We start from the raw sequence: 23,792 nt of genomic DNA, 5'->3' as shown, positions 1-23,792 counted from the left end.
AATCTGTGAAAAGTGCGACGTCTCGTATTACTACGGGATAAGATTAAAAGCGTGCGTGCGTGCGCGTATACGCGCGTAGGGATATCCACGTCATTCGCTCGTCTCCGTGTGCGTGTGTATGTGCCTGAGTATATGTGAAAACCGAATTCGATACAAGAGACATCGCTCGATCGCTTATCTACCGATGCAAAATCGTTATATACGTCGTTAAAAAGCGAGAGAAGCGTCGATATCTTGAAAATAAGAGGAGAAAATGCGAGAGAAAAAGTAGACGTGATAGCCCCCCAGGGATCTTCGAGACGCTGGCTAGTTTGGCGAATATCTTCCGAACGCGACGAGGCCTCGATTCGCGATCGCGGCCTCTTAGAAATCGCGCGGTCGGCTATCGATCGATACGTTGGAAGAGGATGTGCGTTAGGAAAAAATATGCTAATTACTTGCAATTATGCGGAGCGACGAAGTACCGCGTAAACCTGTCAGCACGTTCAAGATGGCGATGAAACCGTCAGCAAGGAAACGAAGCGGACCCCGAACTCCGATACACGGCGCCACTGTAGGTACCTCGCGAGTCGATTCAAATATTCTTTTCTTCGATTAAAAATAATCCAAATACGTAGGAGCGTGGAACGACGTAATTAATTCGGATATTAACCGTAAACAACGATTTTCTAATATTTCTTAAATCTTGTAAACAAATAGTTGCGTAAAACGGACACGCGCGTTTATCACGCGTACGTGGATCTTATTTATAGTTTTTATATTACCCGCGAAATAATGAATGAATCGAATGTAACGAGAGAGTTAATCTCTACTCGTTTCGTACGTCTATCTCGCAAATGTTCTCAAAAAATAATATTGACGAGTATATAACGACGAGAAAACGAATCGGTAAGAAATGCAGACGCGCGAATAGTAAAATCTTAAAGGTTCGTTCCTCTTTTGAGAGATATCCCAAATTCTCGTGCGAGATCATATACGAAAAGACGTCGTTCTTGGCGTTGAAAGAACGAAAACGTGAGTAGTACGAAATGAAGGGTCATCGTGGGCCTGTTTCCTAGATAGGGAGAAAGTCGCCCTCGAGGGACGCATCCGTGCGAATAGGTTTCTCGTCCTCGATGACTGTTACTACGCGTTGGCACAAGAGAGCTTCGTAGGAGCAGACTTGCGCCCACCCTTCGCATACCTTTTCACTTCTCTCATGTATATTACATTCGTAGTCGCACGCACCCCATAAAAGGAAAATAATCATCTCCATCGCATGACTTTTCGGTTACGCAACCGTTTTCTTATTTGTAAAAATGATGAGCCTGCTTTATCGCTCTCCTTCTCTCTTCACGAAACCAGCACGTTCCATTGCGGCGGTAGAAGATGTATCGCGCATTTTCGATAGGAGCGCTCTTGCGTTATTTAATAAGTACATACGCGTATATTTGTATATTCGAATATACAGGCAATCGATTAAATAGCTCAGTCTCTACCATTGAACGATCAAGCGAGCTCGGGCTTCGGAAAAGTTTTCCCTCTGGGTAAAAGGTACCCGACGATTTCGATAATTTTTTCATTGGCAGTCAATTAACCGTTCGTACGTTCGTTAAAGAGGAGAGGACTCGATTCTTCTTTGTCCTCGGTCCTCGATGAAACAAGAACAACGAAACGAAGAAGATGAGAAAGAGAAGGAGAGAGAGAGAGAAGCGAAAGGTTCGGGAGTACTGAATATCGTTAAAAATATCCTCGTTCGCTTCATTAAAAACTGTTTGCTAAGAGAGTACTCGATATTTTACCGGCGAATATCATGCAATTACAGTTTCATGACGCGAGTAACTGGTTCCGCGCTTTCTTCAAACGCGCTCCGTACGATCCACGTTGCACGCGAAATTAGCAGGTACCCGAGCAAAACGGAGAGATCGAGTAATTCTCGCCCCGTTGCGATTAATTCGACGATTAAATTATTATGCGTTGTTTTTGCGTCGCTCTAAATTGTCCCTGTGTCCACCTCCAACCCCAAAGTTGGGTACGATAATTAACACGATTACTTGGCGTGCTTCTTTCCAACGTATGCATATTCACGAATGAGTTATACTTCTCGGTCCCTTTCCGTAAACGATCGGGTAGACCGTATATTTATTTCTCCCTCTAGGTTTTCGTTAATTATAAGACAAAGAGAAACGCGTAGGTATATCACGTAGACGCGCAAACGTAGAATGCGAACGTGCGCGTCGGAGAAAGAGAAAGTGGAGGGACGATGCGACACGACGATTATTACACGGTTAATGAGAGAACGGCTATGGGCAACCACGATGCCGATCGTTCGACCAACGTTCAACAGCCCTTGACCACCGGCGATCGTCGCGTTTACCGGGAATCTTTGCGCGATCGTACCGACCTGTACGTAGAGAAACTCGTACGTCGGATACGTTGGATGCTCGTAACCTCGTTGCGAGGTAATCGTTGGAAAATACGGAGCTTCGAGAACGCCATGGATGCGGTCGGTGTTTCGGGAAGCCGTGCTAATTGGCTCGCAAATCGTATCGATCGCCCCGAGATTAGGATAAATCCTTCGAACGATCCTTGCCTTCTCCTCGAACAGGCGATAGATGTACGATCGACGCGCGAGTCGACTAAAGTTCGTTATTCGAATCGTTGCGTGCTCCGACCTATCGGAGTCGAAACGAGAGGTTAATTTACTCGATGAGAAAGCGAGAGAAGGAGGGGGAACCAAAGTCGACTAAATCAAAATCGCGTTTCGCTCGACGCGCATGTGATTCCATTAAAATCTGTCGTACACGTTTGTAAGGCGATAATAGACTTTTCGCATGATCCACGATTAATCGGATTAATGAGGGAACGGTAATTGGCTGCGGCTAGTTCGTACTGCAGGCACTTGCCACATTTCCAGCCCTCCGAGCGCACCCCTTATAAGCCCCGTACGCGCACACGCGCACGCGAGCATACACCTATGCGTATCAATCTCCATCGGTAAATATATACTTGTAGCGTCTCTCGCGACGTACGTGTGCGCGAACTCGGACGATCGGATATTAATCCGTTGCGGAACGTCAATAATCGCAAGTACGACGATCCCTTCGGATCGCTCTCACGGCTCTCCGTCCGTATCTCTCGATCGTAAACGCGTCATCGTCGAGGAAATAAAGTCCTAAGCGACTGCGTAGATGCGTGGATATATGCGTACGCCGGATTATGAGTTAAAAACTACGAGACGGGCAACGGACGTAGTAGCGTCATACGGCAGAGAATTGATTCGTAACATTAGCCCGATTTCCTCGTGAAAGTATAGAAGGGGGTTGGCTCGACGTTAAGACGATAATAGAATTTTCATGTAATCCTTGGTAATTCCCTCGCGGTCTCTCAGAAACCCACGATCCCCAAGGGGGGCTCTCTTGGGTAGTTCCCCTTTCCCCCCGTCCCCCTCGACCCCATGAATTTCTATACGTATATCTATAAACGCGTGTCGGTCTACGCTCCAAGTTCTTCCACCCGTTGCTTTTAAATCCCCTCGAGGGTTAATTGGCCGATGTTTTGACGCGCGTTTCAACCGCGAAGGGTTTTTACGGAGAGCCGCAACGTTTCGCAAAAGTGTTATTTCGCTCCCACGTGAAAATTTACGAATCCGTTGTCGAGTCGACTTTCGAACTTTATTCGATTCGGGCATTCGTCCACGATTCTTCACGATCGATATTTGATTCTTTCTTTGACGAAGACTCTACGATGGAATGCGAAAGAATAAAAGGAGAAAATGTTGCATGTAAAAGGACTAAAAGATTCTCTTGAATTTTAACGTCGTCCCGAGTCACCGTCCGGGGACACCCTTTCCTGTGTATATTATAAAGCTTTCGAAAGGAAAAAGGAAGAAAAGTCCGTGCTTAAGAATCTTACGAACTTTCTTCTCCTTAGACGGCGGCGAATTCCTTCCAGTCGGGCGATGCCAAGGAGACGCTTATTTATCGTGGCATCTTGTCCAAGAGGAAAAAGAAAATAAACGCGAAAGAGAGGAGAAAAGATATTACATCTTTCGTAGAGTAAGATCTTGTCTGACTTTCGTCGTCATCGTGAAAAACCGATCGTCCTATTCCCCCAGCCTCGTACTCTCCCTTTCGACAATCGCTTCGCACGTGCTCGCAGCTGAGACTGCCAAAAGTTTCGAAGGAGAAGGCGAGTGACGACGAGAACTCGACTCGTGCCATTCTTATAATGTTTTTCCAGAATGGATGAGCTTTCCAGTGGGCGCGGTGGCGTTGGTAGCGCCGGTTCCATGGGGTTTCGTCGTCATGGCAACTCCGTAGCGCCATTAACCGGCTACAGGGATTCTCCCGGCGAGGGTTTCCACTGGAATACGATCGTTTTCTCTCTCTCTCTCTCTCTCTCCCTCTCTCTCGTAGCCTACCAAGCAACGTAGGGTCCGAATCCTGTAGAAATTTCGCGAAGGAGGGCTAGGGAAAGCCCATAAAAATAAATAACTCGCGAGGCTACGAGTATAAAGGTGATACGCGAGCAGATCCCCTTTTCTTATTTCCGTCGTGACGACCGACCGACCGACCGACCGACCGACCGACCGACCGACTGTTGCGTTGTTTCCTGAGTCACGAAGAGAGAAAAAGAAAGATGACGAAGAAAGAAGAAATACGATCTAGCATAAAAGGTATAAGAGTTTAGCGAAGCTGGCTCCTAGGGTAATACTTACGCAGGGAAAGATATATATATATATATATATATATACGCATAAAATGAATGTTACACAAGCTAGCGTGGATTACACGAGTTAGGTAGGCAACGGCGTTCCCGTGTGCGTGTTTGTCAAGAGGTAGCTTTGGGTACGATAACCTTCCCTTTGGAAACGTGAGCTGTAAAACGAGCGTAGCAACGTGTTAAGCCGCAGCATTGTCTCGTCGGAAAACCTCGACAGGCACGGGAAAGTTATTTTGGATACGCCCAGCCGTTTAACGTCATCTCGTGGAAGCTGCGCCGATCTAAACGATTCATTCTGTACGGGGATGGAACTCGTACAGGATAATGGAACGATTAGGAAAGTTTCCTTTTCTTCGAGGATTGGAACGTAGGCGAGCAGGGAGCGTTAAGGTCGATACTTGATAAATTCGATTATTCACTAGTAAGACTCTCCGGTTGTCCGTATCGAAGATAATCTAACCGCGCGTAGATCGCACTGGCCGTTTCTCCTAATGGCCACTAGGAAGCCAACGACGTCCTACCAAACGAATGAAATAGCGTTTCTATCATCGACACGTCCATTCATCTATCCATCCATTCGTCGGTCCGTCTATTCGCTTCTCTCTCTCTCTCCCTTCCTCGCGCGTGCATACGACTCGACTTATGACGCGTTTCGATTCGCTCGCAAGCTTAACGTAGCGGAACCCTGCACCGTTCCGTTTCTCTGTACGTCTCCTAGCGAGAGAATAGACAGGATAGAAAATTTATTTCGTTCCTTCCGAATGGATTGGAAGATAGAAATCGAGGGATGCATTTTACGAGAAACGAGTTTTCGAAACGTCTTTGCTCGATACCTCGACAAAAAGGGATATACGTATATGAAATACGCGAGACACGCGTTATTCATCGCGTTTCTCTATTTCTTGCGACGATTCGAAGAAACGTAGTTTTCTTTATTTTTCTCTTTTTCCTCACAGATTCTCAGACAAGAATTTTATACCGTATCTATCGTTTCTCGTACCATGGATAAAACGTTGTGCGATCGAGTTCTTCCACACACAGAGAAATATCAGTTTTTCAATAGCTGTAAGACTTCAATCGGACTACCATTATACGCTTCTCTTCTCTTATCTACTCGCGATTCATTAGATAATTTGAATTCCGATTCAGTAGCTCGAAATATATCCATGTATCTATTCCCATTATATCCGAATCAAATAATATAATGACTCGTCCTATTATCGGGCTCAACGATTCACAAACTTTCGGTGAATTAATCGCGACCGATTATCGCGTTGCCTTCGCGTACTTTCGAAACGTGTTTTCCCTCTTGACGATCTACTCGAGTTTCTTTCGCTATTTCATCGAAACGAACGACATCCTTAGCTCGAAATCTCAAGAGCATTGCAAACGCGATCAAATATCGAAAGTCGTTTTCAAAGTTGCATCGATCGTTACTCTCGAATAATTTCGCTGATATCTATACGCAGCGTTGTACGAATGAGGTCGTTACGAAAATGGGTCTCCAGGAATGGCATAATTAAGGAGAAAGAGACTGGCGTCTGTCGTTGATGTAAATTTCGGCGAGACGAACACCTGTTTGATCGGGGAACGAAACGCGAAAGCCAAGGTAAACGCAAGAGCGTTCGATCGTCTCCTTGCTCGATAAGGTGTACAAAGTTAGCGTAGGATCAGCTGGCTTAACCTTCCATTAGCGGGGTTGAACTCGACGATCCGAGCACGCTAAATCTGGGATTAAGCGGAACTACCCCTCTATGCTTCCAGAATCACGTATACGTGGATTTGTGTGTGAGTACGGAGAGAGAGAGAGAGAGAGGGGGGAGGGAGGAACATATCGACTTTGCGTGTCCTTATTTGAAACGTCTCAGTTACGAGATCTCGAGCTTTACGGACTCTACAGTGAGCGTTTTAAAGTTTAGCCAGAGAACCGAGTCTTACCCGTTCTCTCTCCCTTTCTTTGCACTTATTGGCTTTCCTTTTATCCGAAAGTAGTAAAGCTCGTTTCTCACGAGTTTCCTCGTATTTTCTCGTAGTTACCGAGCTAGAGTCATTTCTTGATCGAGGTAATACTCGAAAATTCAACGTCGATCCAATTGTTATTAATACAAACACGTATTTCGCGATACAATGAGATTTACGATAGAGAGAGAGAGAGAGAGAGAGAGAGAGAGAGAGAGAGAGAGAGAGAGAGAGAGAGACGAAGGCACCGAGCCCTTGATCGAAATGAAATTACTTTGGAACCTCGGTCGGTAGGGCAGAGGAATCGATCGAAGGCCTAGCTAGAGCACAATTACCTAATTATGCGTTCCTTCTCCTCTTCTTCCGTTCGCGCCTCCTCCAGGCAAGTTGATCCAATTATCGTTTTACGGAGGCCATTCTCCCTCCCTCTAGAACCGAGGAAAACAACTCTTCCAACCGTGACGTTTCTCGTCTCTTTGCGTCCTTTCATTTTCCCTCCCGTCCACTTGGTAAAAAACAAAGTTACCCTTAAAACGAGGACGAGATACTTGCTCGATTCGCAAGGTATTCGTCCAGAAAGAAGCTGCTCGCGACCTGGAAGACCGCGTGAGAAAGACAAACGAGCGGTTAACAAAGTGTCATCGATGCGTGCACGCTTCCGCGCTTTTGTTTCCAACGGGAAACGATCGAACGCTATTCGATCCACCGATCGATTCGACTCGAGTAGGCGAACGTGGATCGTAGAGCGTGTCGGGTTGCTTCGCGTTTGCTTCGTGCAACAGGGTATAATCACGATCCTCGAGGAATCTCGAGCATCGAACCCTTCTCGTATTCACCGTTTGACGAAATTCAAGGGATTCCGGGGCAACAATACCACCCGTTGTTCCTCGACGAGGACGACCCGAGAATTTGGATTCGTCGTCGCGACTAAAGGAGATCGAGTTTGCACGTACTCACACTTTCGAGAGTTCGGCTTAATCGGCGATATATATCAGAACGCTAGAATCGAAAAAAGTCGCGAGAAGAGGAGCATCGAGAGTACGCTTAGGAATAACGTAGGATATTACGCACTGGAAACCTGCATGAAATTAAACTTCCTCGCGAGACGCCAGCCAGAAGGTTTCGCGGTCGATTTTATTGCTGTCCCTGGGAACTTTACGAGCGACCCTTGATCCTAAAACTCACCGAATTACACGATACCGCCGAGTTCGACTCGCACGTTTGCCGCAATAACACTCGGGAAGTGGAAAGAGAGGAAAATTGAGAGAGAAAGAACGAAAGAGGGAGACTATCGATCCTCTCGGGTTCCTTTGGACGCGTATCAACAAAGCGCTCAAGAGTTCAAAAAACTCTTCTTTCTGCCTTTGGAGGGCAGACTCGATGATTCGAGATCTCACCATTTCTCCTTTAATTTCGACGATCGCTTTTCATCTCGTCGAGAACATATATTAAATAAGTATAGTCGAGCCAGACTTCGGGAAGGGGTCGTCGGCTCGGTTGTAAAAATATTTTTTTACACTTGGGAAAGGGGATGGTAGGAATCGACGGAAAGGTCGACGAAAAGATGGACGGATAAATCAGTAGAAATTGGTAGATATCGCGAAGAGGAATCAGGGACGAATTAGGGTTGGCCTACGTGAATCGATTTCGAAGGAACGCTGAGGTCCACCCCCGGCTGATCGATCCGTCGTCTTGCCGAATTTCGACCGACGGAGATGCCTACTTGGATGCAACGATCTAATTACGCGCTGAAATATCCGATGCTAGACACGTATCTCATAAGGGGTCCCACTCTCTCCTTGATTACGCATCGCGCACCCGACTTTCCATCGAGTTTCTCCGACGCGTTGTAGAGAAGAGAGCGAATTCGTACTGGTTTGAGATACTTGGAAGGATACGACAAAGTCCGATAGAATTTTTCTACTACGAAGGGCATACGTCGTGAGGAATAAATACGACGTATATGTATTCGTAACGCACGCGCGTGCGGTCAGCATCGCCGAGGAAGCTTTAACCTCGCGCTCGACAAGATGAAAAGAAGCTTTAGCTCGGCTTCGCGGCCCGTATTGATCTCTTTTCGAGGACCGCTTTTCGTCGGGGCGATATATGTCTCTCTTCTCTTCTCCGCTCGTATATTTTTTTCGAAAGCAAGGCTGATCGCGGATAACGGATCATCGGCGTTTCAATCAACGGAACGGCTTTAAAATCGATGCGAAATCTATTTAAAATTCGTACCGTACGCCGCGTCGGCTATTCCTCGATGCCCGTGCTCCATTTATTCGTGGTCCATCGAAAACTCGTTAAATCGACGTAAATCGCTCGGAATCGAAATGAACTCTCCAACGTAAATTATTAAATTTTCTCTCTCCCTCTCTTTCGTCGTATTTAAAGGAATAAAAAGCATCGGTAGGATCGACGATCCCGTCGACGAACGAGTAGACTCTCTTCTCTTTCGTACGCGTCGAAAAGTGAAACAAATTGAAAGGCACGTCGAGAAGAAAATCCGATTTTTCTTTGCGCGGGTAGATAAGCGGAAGAAGAGAAGAAACGCGGCAGGGCCTAATCCTCAAAAGAACCAGTCTCTCTCTCTCTCTCTCTCTCTCTCACTCTCGCTCGCTCGCTCGCTCGACCCTTCGGTCAAATTCAATCGCTTGCTCCTGCTCATTGCGTTCGCAAGCTCGTACGAGCACCGTCCAATTCTCACTGCCGAGAGTTCGGCTTTCCTCGAGGGAGAGAGGGACGGCTCTTTCCTCTTGCGAAAAAAAAAAAGATCCGAGGCATCGCGGGAAGAAAGGTCGTATCTCGCGAAAAGCTCTGATAACGGAGAGCGGAAAGGACGACGAATTTTCTCGAAATCCTTTCGAAATCCCTTTGATGTTGCTCCCTTTTCTAAGGGAAGCCATTTGCGTGTGCCAGAAAAATAAGCTCCGAATATATCTTATCATTATCGTTCAACTCGTGCCAACGCGATTTCGCGATAATCGCGTTTAAAGCAAGAAACTTTCGATTCGATTGGAAACGCTGGACGGAAATTGTTGGTCTCGCAACCGATACGCGCGCGAGTCGAACGAGAAGCCATCCGTTTCAAGCTCGGGCTCGATGTTTTTTCAAGCGAGACTATATATTTTTGTTAGCGCGATGCGATAGCTGCGTCGGAGACCCTTGAAACAATTTACGATACTACGACATTCGAGGAATAAAGTCGATGAGCGTCGAACGAGCGACGCGAGTCGTTCACGAATGAGAACCGTCGAGAGAAAGGAGGATATTTACGGTGGCTCGAGTTAGGCTCGAAACAGCGTGTATACGTCACACGACGTTACTCCAACGCGAATAGCGGTCACATATTTCTGTGACAAGCGGCGCAATGCCATTTATTACGTTGCGTGTATCACGCTCGAAGCGTCATCGTACTCGGTACGGAGACAATAACGAACCGTTGACGTGCCTGGTCCGTTCGCAGGCCCGATAAAATTTCACATTGCGTCCAACCGGTCGGAGAAAGGCAGGAAGGCGAAAAGGCAGGAAGGAAGGAAGGAAAATCTTAAAGCTCGTAGTTTTCCACGAAAGCGGAAAAGCTTACGTCGGAACGTAACTCAGAGAGGATTAGGACGTCGAATAAATTTGGAGAGGAGATCTTACTGGAACGTCCGAGTATAAATTTGATCGTCGGGGAAGGCGGTAGACGGATCGCCAAGTGCCGAGAGATGATAATTTTCGAACGCTATGCCATATTCTTACCGTACGTTCCACGACGCGCACGCTTCTTAACGATTTGCAAGCGGGCGACGTGGGAAAAGCGCCTATCTTCGAAAACAAAAGAAATCCCCTCGAGATAGATCGCGTATTTAGAAAATCCTCTGTGCGAGGATAGTTTCGAAATTTCTTGAGTTGTAGCGACGGTGGAGTACCTAGCTAATGAAAAAAGGAAAAAGAAAAATATAAAATCCGAAGAAAATAGGGAGTAGCAGCTCCTCGAGAGTAGGCGTCCTCGAAAGAAGAGGGAACTCGTTCGTGCGGCATCCTCCTCCGTAATCCTTTTCCTTCCCTCGCAGCTTTCGTATCCCGAGTCTCCTCGTCTTTCCAAAATCGATTTTGGTCGGTGCGGGGCCGCGCCCAGCTCGACTCGAAGAGGGAAAGACGTAGGGTGAAGATCGAGAGGGAGAGAGAACTCGAGTTAGCCTCATTTAACCGAGAAGGTTCCTCCACCACCTACGATGCTCCCTCTTCCCTTGCCCATTTCGTGTTTCTACCCGCGCGAGCACGACCGAGTTACTCCTCCTCCATCGGGAACCAGGGCTGACGTTTTTGCGACTCCGCTCTTAAACGTTTTACATCCAAGAAATTTTTCATCCTTCGTCTATGTGTATGTTCTTTCAACTCCTTGTCAGATTTCGTATCCGATCGGTAGGCGTCTTTGAAAGAAAATAAGTAAAAAGATACAAGGGAGAGGCACACTTTTGACTCGATCCATTGGAAACGATTCTCTTTCCCTCTCGAGTAACCGATACGCTCGCGACGAAGAGGAGTTTCGGCACAACGCTCGCATCATCCGGCACGAGTGCCGGCGAAAATACCACCAGGCACCCGTATACCACGTACCCGTGCACGAACCAATGACCGTGAAATCGAGCGTTTTCCCCGGCATTTTTCCTCCTTTCAATTCGTGCCAAGCGGAATTGCGAAATCGCCGAGGTGAACGCGCGCGCGAGGCACCACGACCGCGGAATTTCCGATTCCTATTCTCCGAGTTCTCGAAACGACCCTACTCCCTCTCTTTTTTCCCGATTTTCTCGTCGTTCTCCGCATAGATCGTTCCTATCTTCCTAATGAAACCACGGAACAACGATCGAGACGAACTGTTTAAATTTCACGAGGCTTTTTAAAACGCAATAAAAATACTCGTTGTTTTCGTATATTTAGACTATAAAATAATTTGGTCGCGTCTGTAGATCGTCGAGGAAAAGGTCATTTTCCGAATGGAAAGAACGGAGGCGGAATTTTGCTCGAGAGGATTGCCGGCGTAACCAAAATCAAAGGGATTTTGCGTCCGATATAATATTGACCGCGACTACTTCCAATAGCTGGCAACGATATAAACGGCTTACGTAAGCATCGCTTTGAGGACCGAACTCGCTTCGATAGGCGACTGATTTAGGAAACGTCTTCTTCTCGCGTCTCTGAAAGTTTACCCAGGATCCTAGAAGGACAGGAAAGATTTAGTGGTAGGATGGTCGGACACAGGTGATCGGCCATACGAAGGCTTTCTATCTCGCGTGTAATTCGGTCCTTTGTAGATTGGCTCCCGTGGCCGCGCTTCGACGGATTATTAATTATCATTGGCGAGTAAACGTAGCGTGAGTTTGTTGGTACGCTGACGATCGATCGATAGTCGTTTACGCGAGAGACGTTCCGTCACACCAAGCGGAGAATTAATTCGACGAATATATAAGTGGTAAAAGCCAACGTGTTCTTGCTCCTCCTCCTAATATCGATCGAAACTTTTGAAAGAGAACGTTTCTCGTCCAGCCAGGAAAAGTTGAAGAACATCGTCGGAGGGTGCAAGATGAAAACTTTACCGTTTCGGGCCTGCTCCACTTTTCTCTTTCACACCGACTTCTCACGACGTTGCTTCTAGACGGAGAGCAGCGGTCTATCTATTATGTCTCAGCTAGCTGTGCCCGTCTATTAACGGGGTCAACCAGCCGAGGTAGCTACTGGCGCGGCGTGAAAAACAACTAGAAATTCGATGCTCGAACTCTCCTTCCGTAAGTTTTATGACTCGAGGAGAGAGGACGATGTGTCTCGCAGGAAAATGATCGTTTTCATAACTCATCGGGCGCGAGTAGGGTGATGCGTCGTACCGAGGGGATGACGGATCAGTGGAAATATTTCGTTGTTACGAGAGGATTGCCGAGGATTAGCGAGAAAGATTTAGACCCGTCCGAAAGTCAGCGTTCGTTAAACGCCTAAATCCAGATATTCATATATCCTTGTCTCGCACCGTGCCGTATCGTGCTGCTGTATTATATATAAAATTGTTATTTGACCCAATGATTCTGTGGAAATTCGACCGAGTAAAAAAGTTGCTTGGTCGAAGAGAAAAAGAAGAAAATTAAAAAGAGGAGTACTTTGGAACCGATAGATCGGAGAAAACACAACGAAAGATGTAATTACGAGTACACAACTTTGGCATTAGTTTATGGTACTCGAGGGACAGGCAAAGGGTCGTACCCGTAACGATGCTTTCTAGGGCTAACGGAGAGTCGTTACGTAATTCCATGTTACATAGCCGAAAAGTTACGATGCCGCCAAGAAGTTATAATTACCATCTATGTCGAACTGCCGACGACGTTCGCGACTTTTATATTCGTGTGTGTATTAAACGTACGATACACCTACGCTGTCATTTTTTTCTCTCGTCCGTCCGTTCGTTCGGTCGTTAACGCCTTTTTTCGTCGTCCCTTCGTTCAACTTGCGTAGCACGACTCTTCCTTAATCTATCGTCGAATATCGAATCGTCGTTTCGTAATGAATGCGAAGGATGGTTCGAGAAAAGTAACTTCAACTAGTTCTTTTTTTATAAAATTATGTTTTCCATTTTTTATTCTGATTCGAACGGTTTCAGTGGTTTTTAACGTTAATCCAATATCGTTTGAGTTTCGCTAACCAGGTTTCCCAATGTGTTTTTAATTCTTCGCCTGACACGATGAATATGTCCGCAGGTTTTCCACTCGTATAACCGACAACTATCAGACCGCAATCGACCTAATGAAACGTGTAAAATTTTATTGAGAAATAAAAGATTTGGTTCTTTTTAAGAAATTGCGATAGATAAGCTATAACGAATTACCACGAATGGATATCTTTTGGAGGAATTAATAGCGCCTATATAAGCGGCAAGTTGTGTCGGCGCGTCGTACATAAAGTTTATGTTTAATTTGTCTTTATCCGATTTTTTCCAATCGATGGCATATAATTTACCCCTACGTAAAAAGTTCACATTGATCATAGTTTCTTTCCTTGAAGATAAATTCTAAAGCAAACTAGTCGACGTAAAAGTAAAAATATAAAAAATGGTAAAGTTTCACGAGACGATCGAAGTCGAATAAAAGCACCATTTTACCAATAGAAAATCAACGTTTGCCCAAGCAATAAATAAATTACCTGAATGACGCTATACAATCGACTTTTCCCTTATAATATAAGTCCTTATGAGAAACCAAAGACTCGACCGCTTTGACATCTTCCAACTCATTTATTATTTCGTTCAAACCGTCGTAAGCCTGGCGAATATGTTTCGGTATATCGACCGTTCTTCCCAATAATGTATTTTCTATACAAGAATGAAATTCATTTCCTTCTTTCAACAGGTCTGTAAATTAAGGAAAGTCGTTATAGTATCGTTATTAGTCTCTGTTCAAATTCGTTACCTGATTAATAATTACTTTTATGATACTCGTTGAAATTCTCTTCCCCCATTTCTCTTATCATCTTCGTTTTCCAAAATGCCAAGGCCTTTTGAGCTTGCGGAGACATAGTGGCGGACAAAATTTTAGTAACGGAAGGATAATAAAGCGTCTCCGGATCGTCTTCCATGGGAATGGATAATATTTCTAATTTATCTCTCTCCGTCGACTCTTCTTTTTTATCGATAAACATTGGGAAACCAGATATCTTATCTATTTCTACATCCAGCAATTTCATATTCTTCTCTTGCAGAATTTTTGAATCGTTTGGAATAGCCAAAGCGTCGTCATTTTTATTACCTTCTTGTTTTTTCTTAACGTCTTTGGATTTTTCTAATGTAATTATACCTTTCTTGGCGTTGGATACGATTTTATCCTTGTCGTAAGCAAGTAAAGGATCCTTCGGAATCAACTTTATACGTTGTATATTTTTTGCCGGGCTACAATCTATATCGCATAACCCATTACGATCGGATTTCGCCAAGTTCATCCTAGATCTACTAAGTTTCAAGTGCCACCATAATTCTGAATCCACTTTTGCGTCTTCTTCGTTCGAATCGTTTGCCGATTTTACCCAAATCTGCTTTTTCTTTTTTTTCATCGATCCATACATAAACTTCTCCTCTCTTCTTTTCCGATGTAACGCAGATATTCCACGAATTTCGTGTCTTAACATCGACGACGGATTGGCATTAAAAATAGAAAAGAATGCGGTTATATTCCGTGAAAATAGAAAAGATGCATGACGATGAAACAAAATTTGTGCAATCTTCATGTTATCGTCAAACGACGATAAAAGTAAAATATAAAGGACGTGAGAGTCTACACCTCGACGATCTAGAAAAACGAGAAGTCTATTATACCCTTCGATACCATACGATTCTACGGATAAAAATATTTCTATAACAAACAGTCAGTCGTTGACTACAACCGATGAGTTTTATAGCTGTTGCGCTAGGACGTAACGAAGACCAAACGATATCTCACATAGGTCAGATTTCACATATCAACGAAATATTTTTCTAAAGTACAGAGATCCAAAAGTTCACCATAACCTGCATTTTGTAGTTTATCGCGTCAAGCATAGGTGGTAGCACGTGCTTAGCAAACAAAGCGTTCTACCATTCGACACATAGCGTATACGACTTTAGCGACGAATATGGACAAGATATGAACTACAAGAGCGATAAAGTACCACTGTTCCCACTATGTGCCCATTTTATCACAGGTGTGATACGCTCCTATAATTTATAACCCTAACGATCGAGTTGGTAGGCGAGAGAATTGTTTCTATCGCGATAAAAGTATCGGTGCATCTGTCAAAGACAAGAGATGTCATACGCCGAATTGTACTCGTTTGAAAATAGATCGATTGAAACGTATCTGTTACATTTTCTGTTTCTAGTTAAACTTATGTCAAGTCTGTCGTTACCTGCGCCGTTACATACGTAAGAAACAGAACGTCGCGTATAAAAAGCAATAGTAGAAAAAAAACCTACCGACGCATATCTCGAATTGTCGAATATGCAGATGTGATGCCGAATATAAGTAGAACGGAGAATACAGTATTTAATCCGAGAAGCCTAAATAAGAGTAAATATAAAAACGAATAAAGGTCGATGAGAATAACAAAGAAACGAGAACTTTTCATCGCGTTCCTCTAAGAAATTATTACAAATTATTACCCGCTTATATATCGAATTATAATTAACAACGTAGAACGTAATCGCTTCAACGATTTCAGCTGGAATTAGAAAGAATCGTCCGTCGCTCGTACACGATCGAGCGATGCTTAGGCAGGTCTCGCCGCGCGAAGATAGTTGCATCCGGAGAGTCACGCGTCCCTGAATCAGGCTCCTAAATCGAAGTTTAGTACTTTTCGATGTTTACTAGTCGAATAAAAAAAGGGAATTGTTTCGATAACCCTCAAAGTTAACCAAAAAGTTTCTCGTTCGTTCGTGTTGACGGCATAACCGAGCAACGAATTCAAAATGCGACTACGTTGAAATTTTTACTACCCAAGAATTATTGTTTCTCCGGTAGGGATAAATAAGAGGAAGTGCGAATCGAAAGAACGCACTGACCGCGCGAAAAAGTCTCGATACTCGCGTACCTTTTTACGTAACGCTGCAACCGAAAACCAAAAGCCGGCAACGGTTGCTAGTCCTAGTGCCTGGTATATAACGGTGAAAGTTTCTCCTTTTCTTCTCCTTTTCTTGCGGAACAAGAAGGAAGAATGAAATTGGAGATGCGCGGAAAAGAAAGATTCTCCGGGATTTTTTATCGGGATCGAGCGCGCAAGCGAGAACGTCGATCGTCCTCCTCCTCCTCTTCTTCTTCTTCTTCTTCTTCTTCTTCTTCTTCCTCTTCCTCTTCTTCTCGAGTCGAACGGCGAGTCAAAGGAGGAACTCGAGCAACGTGCGACTCTTCCTCCTTTTGGCCGACCTAGTTACGCGATATCGATAGTATGCTGCAACGATATCTAATGATCCAATTTTCTTCGGAACGGATTCGTTGTTACGAATCGTGAGAAAAAGAAGTAGGAAAGAAGTAGGAAAAGAAAACGAGAAAAGGAAAAAGGATGAAAGGGTGGAAATTGATCGAAGAAAAAGCCGAGGAATTCGAGGACGTTTTCGACTCGATGAAGATTCTCGCATTCGTACGAACACGAGGAGGGATCGATTCGATGTTTCTACTTTGATCGATGTCCGATCTCCGTTCTATCGTCCTGCCTTTTTATCCCTCTGAAAATTCTCCGTATAGAATCCGTATAGAATCCAACAACGAATCGTTGTGACATACGCATCTCGCAAGAAAGAATTTTCGTGAGGAACGAGGGAGAAAAATTACTTTAGAAAGGCATCGCCATGGAGACACGCACCGTATGTAACACCATACTCGCTGGTCCGTCCTCCGTGAACCATTTCCCATGTATGCGTGTACGTATACGCTTTTGAAACGTGCTACTTGCGTGCGTACACCTTCGTAGATTGCAATCTCGTGGCTAAAGACTCCACCGGTATAAAAGGGGTGTGTCTCGTGGTGACCGAATCAGTTTCACAGCGGCGATCCGTCCGTTCTCTCGCGTTGTCGACATGAACGTCACAGTGAGTAGCGCACGATTCTAACATCGAAAAAAGAACAAATATAATATATTAATCGTCGCGATCGTGTAACGTATCGAATATACCGTGTCAAAATGATCGTACAATTTAATTCTCTTTTTTCCCGTTACAGCTACTCTTCACCCTCCTCGCTCTGGTTTCACCGATCTTCAGCGAGGAAGCGCTCCGTGTTAAGAAACACGAGAAAAGGGGTATCCTAGGTCTGGGCTATGGTTATGGAGGAGGAATTGGTGGACTCGGAGGTAGAGAAAAATGATTTCGTTCAAACGTTATCGAAAAAAATCGTATCGTCGTAGGTCTGGAGAAAGCGAACGTATCCGACAACTTTCCTATCCGATCGTTCGAATCCTGATCTATTTGGAGAGTAAATCGGAAAGACGTCGATCCCTTCCGTAACGAACGTAACGAACGGTGTGTTTCCAAAGATTTCTTTTTCCCTTTAGGGTTCGGCCATGGCGGATACGTGGGAAATTCGGCGAGTTACTCTCTGGGCCACGGCGGTTACGGGACGGCTCCTCTCGTCTCTCACGGATACAACGATGTACCGATTCCGTTGTCTCATGGATATAGCGCCCCGACTTATCCAACCTCCTATCTTGATCATTCCGCTATCGCTCTTGGACATGGCTTCGGTGGTGGTCACGGTTTCGGTTACCACGGATTGTAAGAAAGCTCGGCATTGCTCTTAATCGACGTTTCAGCTGCGTTGATACGACCCAAGTCTCCAACTTCTTTTCTAGGCGATACTTAGTAATTATAAATAATTATATAATATTTTTTATACCGACGGTTGCGTCTCTCAAATAAATGCGTTATTTCTATCGATCGTATTTTATTCCTTCTTCCTATTTTCAGTATCTACGAATGGACTTTCTTCTTTGCGTTTCGTAATATCTACCAGGAGATGAAGCATCGTTATCACCCTTCGCGATAATCGTAACGTTGCTTCTCTTCGATCGCTCGTATACACCGCACGGTACCTGTTACGTTCCAATCGATTTCAAAGGTGCGCCTACCGTAGGCAACATCCGTACGAATATCGATCGTACGAATTCACGCGCTCGATTATTCAATTACAATTGCAAAAGTTATTTGGATTAATAACTCTTCCCCCTTTTTTCTTTATATACGTCTTAACGTCGTCAAGTAAATCGTAGAAAGAATTCAAACTAAAAACGTGAAATTAACCGAAGATAAATCAGATTTCTACTTTATCCAACGGGTCGTAATTAGTTGATTTATTGGCTAGTAGGCGTCCACTGTGGCATTTGGTTCGGTGTTTTTGCTACATAGATAATTGTTTTGAGATATTCGTTAATTAAATCGATCATGAACGTTTTGACAAGAAGTGTACTGAACGTAGCAAGGTCTTTTATAGGAAATTCCACCGAAGGTATGGTCGTATTACGTCTGCAATTTCTTACTTTACTTTCTAACCTGCAAAATAAGTCTGATCTAACCTCTTCAAAAATTCCTTTCATTACTTATCTGTAATAATATATAAAAGACCGAGTCAAATATTTTCGTAGTTACACGAATATTGGTCGAACTAAAATGTCAATTATGCCATTGCATCGACTTTAGTTGTTCGTAAAATAAAACATCCTTGTGTCCACGGTGTAAAAAATTTCAACGGTTAACTGCTTGATTTGTCTCAGAGATTTATTATCCGATATAGAGAATAGAATATAACTGATACATTTGTCGAGTAATAAAGAACGATCTTTTCTCTTTTTGTTTGTTTGACAGTCAACAAATTCCATGTAGCAGGACATTATGGCAATACCGGTATTCAAGGTAAATCAACAAATATCTTCGATTAAATACCATAAATTTATTAGTAGAACTATTTGCGAATAATAGATTTATGTACTTAGTTTTTACAGGCGGTTTAGTAAATAATATGAGAGCATCTTTGGGCAATATGTTACAAGGTAAAATATCTCTTCTTTCTAATAAACATTACGTTATAACAAAAATTCCAGCACGTGTAATATATACGAGTTTGAACGACGATGAATACAATTTCTAGAATTGAATGAATCCAGGTCGAGTTTGCGTAAGAATCGTGCCAAAGTTCGTCGAGATATAACAAAAACGGGTGTTCTTAAGATCGGTCAGTAATATTTCTAGGTCTTGTGGTCTTTTTACCAGATACGTATCTTTTTCTATGTGCTCGCTGCAGTAGACTGAGAGAGAGTGAGAGGGAGGAGGGGAGGGAGATAAAGGAATAGGTGGTCGACCTAAGGAGAGAAGAGTTTCCCATCGTAGAAAAGAGCACCGTATTCTTTCGGTGAAATGCGCGTGGTCCGCAAAAGAGCACGCAGCTTTTACCTCTTTCATCCGTACGGGATGAAGATCTCGAAATGCAAAAAGGGCACACCGTAAGAAAGGATTCGAAAGAGGGAGGCTATTATGGGCGATCGGTGGGATTCGAAAGGGGGGTGACGTGTTCATTTGCGGTTGACCAGTTGTTAGAGTTCCGTCATGGGTATGGCTAAGGGTAACACCCTTCCTTTTCACGTTTTCCTTGAAAAATCTCCAAGAATCGAAGGAATCATTCAACATTCGAATTTCATTCATCTCCGGCTGCGTCGCGAATCAGCGATTTTCTCAAGCTCGTTAAAGTCTGATCTTTGTAAGATCGATCTCGTTGTTAGATTTTTTTCCCAACTAACTAAATATTAAGCTATCTTCTAACAACGATTTCAATTTACAACTCATTCGAATTTAGGACGACGATCTAGCGGATAAACGCGGTTTCATGACAGATACGATATAATGGTCCGAAGGAAGAACAACTTTCGAAGCAAATGGTCTTACTTGAAATTTTGCAAAAGGAAAAGAATTACGACAAAGGAAGACGACAAAGGCGTAACTTGAAAATCTTCGCTATGTAATCTTACGCATTGATCTTGGAAAAAAAGGGGTTGCCTTCCGTGCATAATAGGTTCTGCTGGTCTCTTGGCTTAGTCGAGTCCGAGTTAGGTCGGATTAGCAGTGCCAATCTTTGGACATCTGTCGTATTGACAATTCGGACGCTGGTCAGCCAGATCTTCAAATGAACAACAATGGTACAGTCTAACACAAAAGAAACGACGACAATACCAAAATTGTCATGTCATTTGCGATATTTTACTCGAACGATCCCCTTCAAGCGTGGAAATCGATGTCGTTCCGATTTCGTTGTAACTTACGTTGGCAATTTAAAGAAAATTATATCAGACAGGGTTAGATTTTCTACCTTATGCTTCACATTAAAACCTTCCTACTTAATTGGCATCATCAAGCAAGTGTGAATTTTCCTAACGCAGTTGTAGTTTTCGAGATTACTTCGAGAAGCTTGCAAGGGACCGTTTTGTCGAAAAAGAAACGGACGTCTCGTAAAAGACGTAGCGTTTGCAACAATGTTACTTAATAAGCTTATGCACGCTTGGCCGAAAAAGGACTGCTTTTGCTGCAAGCGGCTTGCAGATGTCAAACGTCCGTCATATTTGATATTTCGATGGCACGCCAAAGAACCCTCTTCTTCTAGCCCCGTAAGATTATTTGCGAAAGAGTTTTCGGTTTCGGCCGGTACCGTTACCCCGCCCACTAGTTCTCTCGTTTTCGTTTTTCGTTGCTCTTGTTGACAATAGCCCCGTGACTAGGCCATACAGGTACCCATAAATGGCCTTTTCTTTCCTTCCGTTTGGGTTGCGTCTGTGTCGTCATAATTTTTTTCTTCTTTCGATTCGACAAAAGTTTTCTCGATCTTATCTAGCAAGCTATTAAGAGAGAGAAAGAGAGAGAGAGAGAGATCGAGTCGCGTAACGAGAGTGTAAAATCCGTCGTAGAGCGATCTTGGAATCTTACGAATGTTTCTTGCGACACGCAACAACAACATAGATTTAGCTTATGTACGATTGAGTAATATATAATAATGATAGTCGCCGATATCTCGTTAATCTACCTTCGTCGCTTCCTTTATTAATATTTTTCAGCTTTCGAACAGATCAGATGGAAATGTTCGTTGCAGCAGTTACATAAAAGAGGATTGAAAGATAAGAAGGTAAAAAAATCCAAGAATCCTCTGAGTGGAAAACCTTTTGCGAAGGGCGTCATTCTGAGAACAGTTATTAAAAAACCAAAGAAGCCAAATTCTGCTAATCGGAAGTGCGTTGTCGTTAAGCTATCCACCGGAAAAGAAATGACTGCCTACGTACCTGGTAAGAGTAACCGTATTCTTTTATCGAGCGTTTGAGCCAGTATTCATGACAATTTTCTCTTCTTGACCGTTTTGACTTTAGGAATAGGTCATAATTTGCAAGAACACAATGTGGTATTGTGTCGAGTGGGAAGATTGCAAGATACGCCCGGTGTTAAAATAAAATGTATCCGTGGAAAATATGATCTTCCGCATGTAAAAAAAAATTAACGTACGCGCGATAATCGAAGTAAAACATTGTAAATATAATAAAATGGATATATATATATATACATATACACGCATGTATGTATAAAATCTGTGGAAGAGTTCAAAGTGTGTGACGAAAGTAAAGTACAGTTATCTTGCTATTCGATCTCTGCCAGAAATATAAATTTGGCGTAGCCGTGCTTTTGAATCCTGATGCGTCCGTAAATTGCGACCCTTTGACACACATTTCGAATACCGTATTCTCCCGTATTTCCATCTAACGGTAAACGGTTAGTCCTTTACACAGACGTGGACCCACGTACAATGCATTCTGACGTCGAGATGCCACAATGGAGAAAGGGTTCTGGTACAGCCCTCGTCTTTCGACGTTATTACGGAAGGGTTGCACGCGGACTTTTACGCATCTGCACTTTCCACGTTCACCCACGCCGGTCACTGCCTGCCTATTGACCATATGACATCCTGACCAACATCTAGATATTTTCGAAAAATTGGTTCTCAACCAGTCTACGAAATAACTTGTTCTCGATATCGAACGAATATGAATCTGATTATTGACACACGTACACACATACACACACATTGTACTGTGCTTGCTCGCAAAACTATTTTATATTTTTAGGCAAAACGAGATGTGACTGAACCGGCGATTACGAGAATAAAAAAAAATTAATTAAAAATCTTACCGGAATTGCTTCTATACGTGCTTTTTGCTAAAAGTTTTGTGTCTCCGAGTCTCGAAGGAAAGATACAGATACTTACTCGTCCGAAGATGAGAACCCGATATGGAGCACGCCCACGATCATCTCTTAAGAAGGGACGACGATGACACCGAGATCGCCACGAGGCCTACACGCGCCGACATCCGTGTATTTCCTCCAATTTTTCGGAATCGACGGTAAAGCTGACGTCACCGCGGATAATCCGACGAAAATGTTATTTTAAATACGAGGAAAATGACATTCGTCGAAAGAAGAAAATTAATTTACGTACTTGAATGCGACGACAGCGATAATTATGAAATTATCGAAGCACGAGCTTGTCCTAACGGCGCGGCATATCGTTGCCGCTTTGAATTATTCGAACGATCTCATCTCGAGCTAAGCTCGTTCGAAGATTCTTATAAATTTATGTCGCCAAATGAGTAAACGTAACGTAAATAATTATGCGTAATTGTCGAAGGAAACGATAAGAGTCTATTGTTTTATTCGCCTCGATATTGGAAACAGATAACGAAGTAAACCTTGCTTGCTCACTTTCGTTTTTTTCGAAAAAACTGAGCAATCACGGAAAGTAGTGAAAAGTGTCGATCGGTCGGATAAAGTCATAATGAATGATATCGACAACCGTTCTCGAAATCAAAGTCGATTCGATAAGCCATAATCTAGCTTTTTTTTACGTTTGTTTTGTGTTTTTCAACTAATGTCCGCTTGATCCGCATACTTATGTCGTTTCTTGTTCTTTGTTTAAAAGATCGAGAAAAAGTGAAATTCAAAACTACCTTCTTTAATCTTCTAAATGCTTTTCGTTCGGGGTTGTGTCAACTCTTTACCGTACGGCTTAGTAACGGGACACCGCGAGATTTGCTCTCGAAAGTTTTTGTCGTCAGAACCATGATTTCGAAGGATCTTTGTGGTCTTTCTCATGGATTTTTCGAGATCCATCTTTTGCGATCGTGGATGACCGATCGGCAGACATTTCGCATACATATAAACGATCGAGCGAAGAAATACGCAAAGAAAGGAGATATTCTCCGGGGCGTAGGAAATAATACATTTTCAGAAAGAAATCGCGTATTTTTGAGAAGGGCGTGTCACCTAGCAGTGCCCTAAATAGAGGAAAGGAAAGATGCTATGCTAAGACCGGAAGTATGCAAATCTCGAAAAGTCTGTTGGCAAAACTTACGGCCGGTGGTCCGAAGATAAATCGTAAAGTAATTACCGAGGTGCCCCGTCGATTTTCCTCAATGTGTTCCTTTCCTTAATGTTCCTTTTTTTCTTTTCTCTTCTTTTTCCTTCCTTTCGATTAATCCATCAAATCGTCCGAGCTCGAGATGCATCTCTGCGTCAATGAACGTAACGAATAACAAACACGTTATTTAATAAATTACGGACCGCA

General features: G+C 43.6%; 3 protein-coding genes across 6 annotated transcripts; 2 read left to right on the top strand and 1 right to left on the bottom strand.

The window, feature by feature from the left end:
* Window positions 1–159: 159 nt before the first annotated feature.
* Window positions 160–18,072, top strand: LOC122633471 (keratin-associated protein 19-2-like). 2 transcript variants are annotated; one of them, XM_043821383.1, is made up of 3 exons: window positions 160–553; window positions 17,370–17,499; window positions 17,701–18,072. In XM_043821383.1, exons 1-3 carry the CDS (start codon window positions 446–448, stop codon window positions 17,922–17,924), a joined length of 462 nt encoding a protein of 153 aa, XP_043677318.1. In that variant the 5' UTR covers window positions 160–445; the 3' UTR covers window positions 17,925–18,072. The 2 variants fall into 2 exon arrangements, with proteins under 2 accessions (XP_043677318.1, XP_043677319.1); XM_043821384.1 differs by lacking the exon at window positions 160–553 and adding an exon at window positions 16,791–17,239.
* Window positions 13,236–15,124, bottom strand: LOC122633467 (mitochondrial genome maintenance exonuclease 1-like). Its single transcript, XM_043821378.1, has 5 exons — window positions 15,064–15,124; window positions 14,112–14,969; window positions 13,831–14,038; window positions 13,517–13,649; window positions 13,236–13,431 (listed from the first exon to the last, which is right to left on the bottom strand). The coding sequence occupies exons 2-5, from the start codon at window positions 14,905–14,907 to the stop codon at window positions 13,288–13,290; spliced, it is 1,281 nt and encodes a 426-aa protein (XP_043677313.1). The 5' UTR covers window positions 14,908–14,969; window positions 15,064–15,124; the 3' UTR covers window positions 13,236–13,287.
* Window positions 18,073–18,489: 417 nt separating the features above from the next.
* Window positions 18,490–22,355, top strand: LOC122633258 (40S ribosomal protein S12, mitochondrial). 3 transcript variants are annotated; one of them, XM_043820943.1, is made up of 5 exons: window positions 18,490–18,650; window positions 19,007–19,054; window positions 19,144–19,191; window positions 21,241–21,465; window positions 21,547–22,355. In XM_043820943.1, exons 1-5 carry the CDS (start codon window positions 18,587–18,589, stop codon window positions 21,672–21,674), a joined length of 513 nt encoding a protein of 170 aa, XP_043676878.1. In that variant the 5' UTR covers window positions 18,490–18,586; the 3' UTR covers window positions 21,675–22,355. The 3 variants fall into 3 exon arrangements, with proteins under 3 accessions (XP_043676878.1, XP_043676877.1, XP_043676879.1); XM_043820942.1 differs by having other exon boundaries at window positions 19,135–19,191; XM_043820944.1 differs by lacking the exon at window positions 19,144–19,191.
* Window positions 22,356–23,792: the final 1,437 nt, after the last annotated feature.

This window comes from Vespula pensylvanica, chromosome 12 (genome assembly GCF_014466175.1).
Source record: "Vespula pensylvanica isolate Volc-1 chromosome 12, ASM1446617v1, whole genome shotgun sequence".
NCBI classification, from domain to species: Eukaryota; Metazoa; Arthropoda; class Insecta; order Hymenoptera; family Vespidae; genus Vespula; species Vespula pensylvanica.
This window is presented reverse-complemented; position numbering and strand designations above follow the sequence as displayed.

Excerpts from the sequence above, each read along its gene's own strand:
- LOC122633471 (XM_043821383.1), top strand. The coding sequence starts at position 446 with ATGCGGAGCGACGAAGTACCGCGTAAACCTGTCAGCACGTTCAAGATG. Across the intron at positions 554-17,369 it reads CTCCGATACACGGCGCCACT|CTACTCTTCACCCTCCTCGC; the intron begins GTAGGTACCTCG and ends TTCCCGTTACAG. Across the intron at positions 17,500-17,700 it reads AGGAATTGGTGGACTCGGAG|GGTTCGGCCATGGCGGATAC; the intron begins GTAGAGAAAAAT and ends TTTTCCCTTTAG.
- LOC122633258 (XM_043820942.1), top strand. The coding sequence starts at position 18,587 with ATGAACGTTTTGACAAGAAGTGTACTGAACGTAGCAAGGTCTTTTATA. Across the intron at positions 18,651-19,006 it reads TATAGGAAATTCCACCGAAG|TCAACAAATTCCATGTAGCA; the intron begins GTATGGTCGTAT and ends TTTGTTTGACAG. Across the intron at positions 19,055-19,134 it reads TGGCAATACCGGTATTCAAG|TTTTTACAGGCGGTTTAGTA; the intron begins GTAAATCAACAA and ends TTATGTACTTAG.
- LOC122633467 (XM_043821378.1), bottom strand. The coding sequence starts at position 14,907 with ATGAAGATTGCACAAATTTTGTTTCATCGTCATGCATCTTTTCTATTT. Across the intron at positions 13,650-13,830 it reads GATTGTATAGCGTCATTCAG|GGGTAAATTATATGCCATCG; the intron begins GTAATTTATTTA and ends CTTTTTACGTAG. Across the intron at positions 13,432-13,516 it reads CCAAAAGATATCCATTCGTG|GTCGATTGCGGTCTGATAGT; the intron begins GTAATTCGTTAT and ends ACGTTTCATTAG.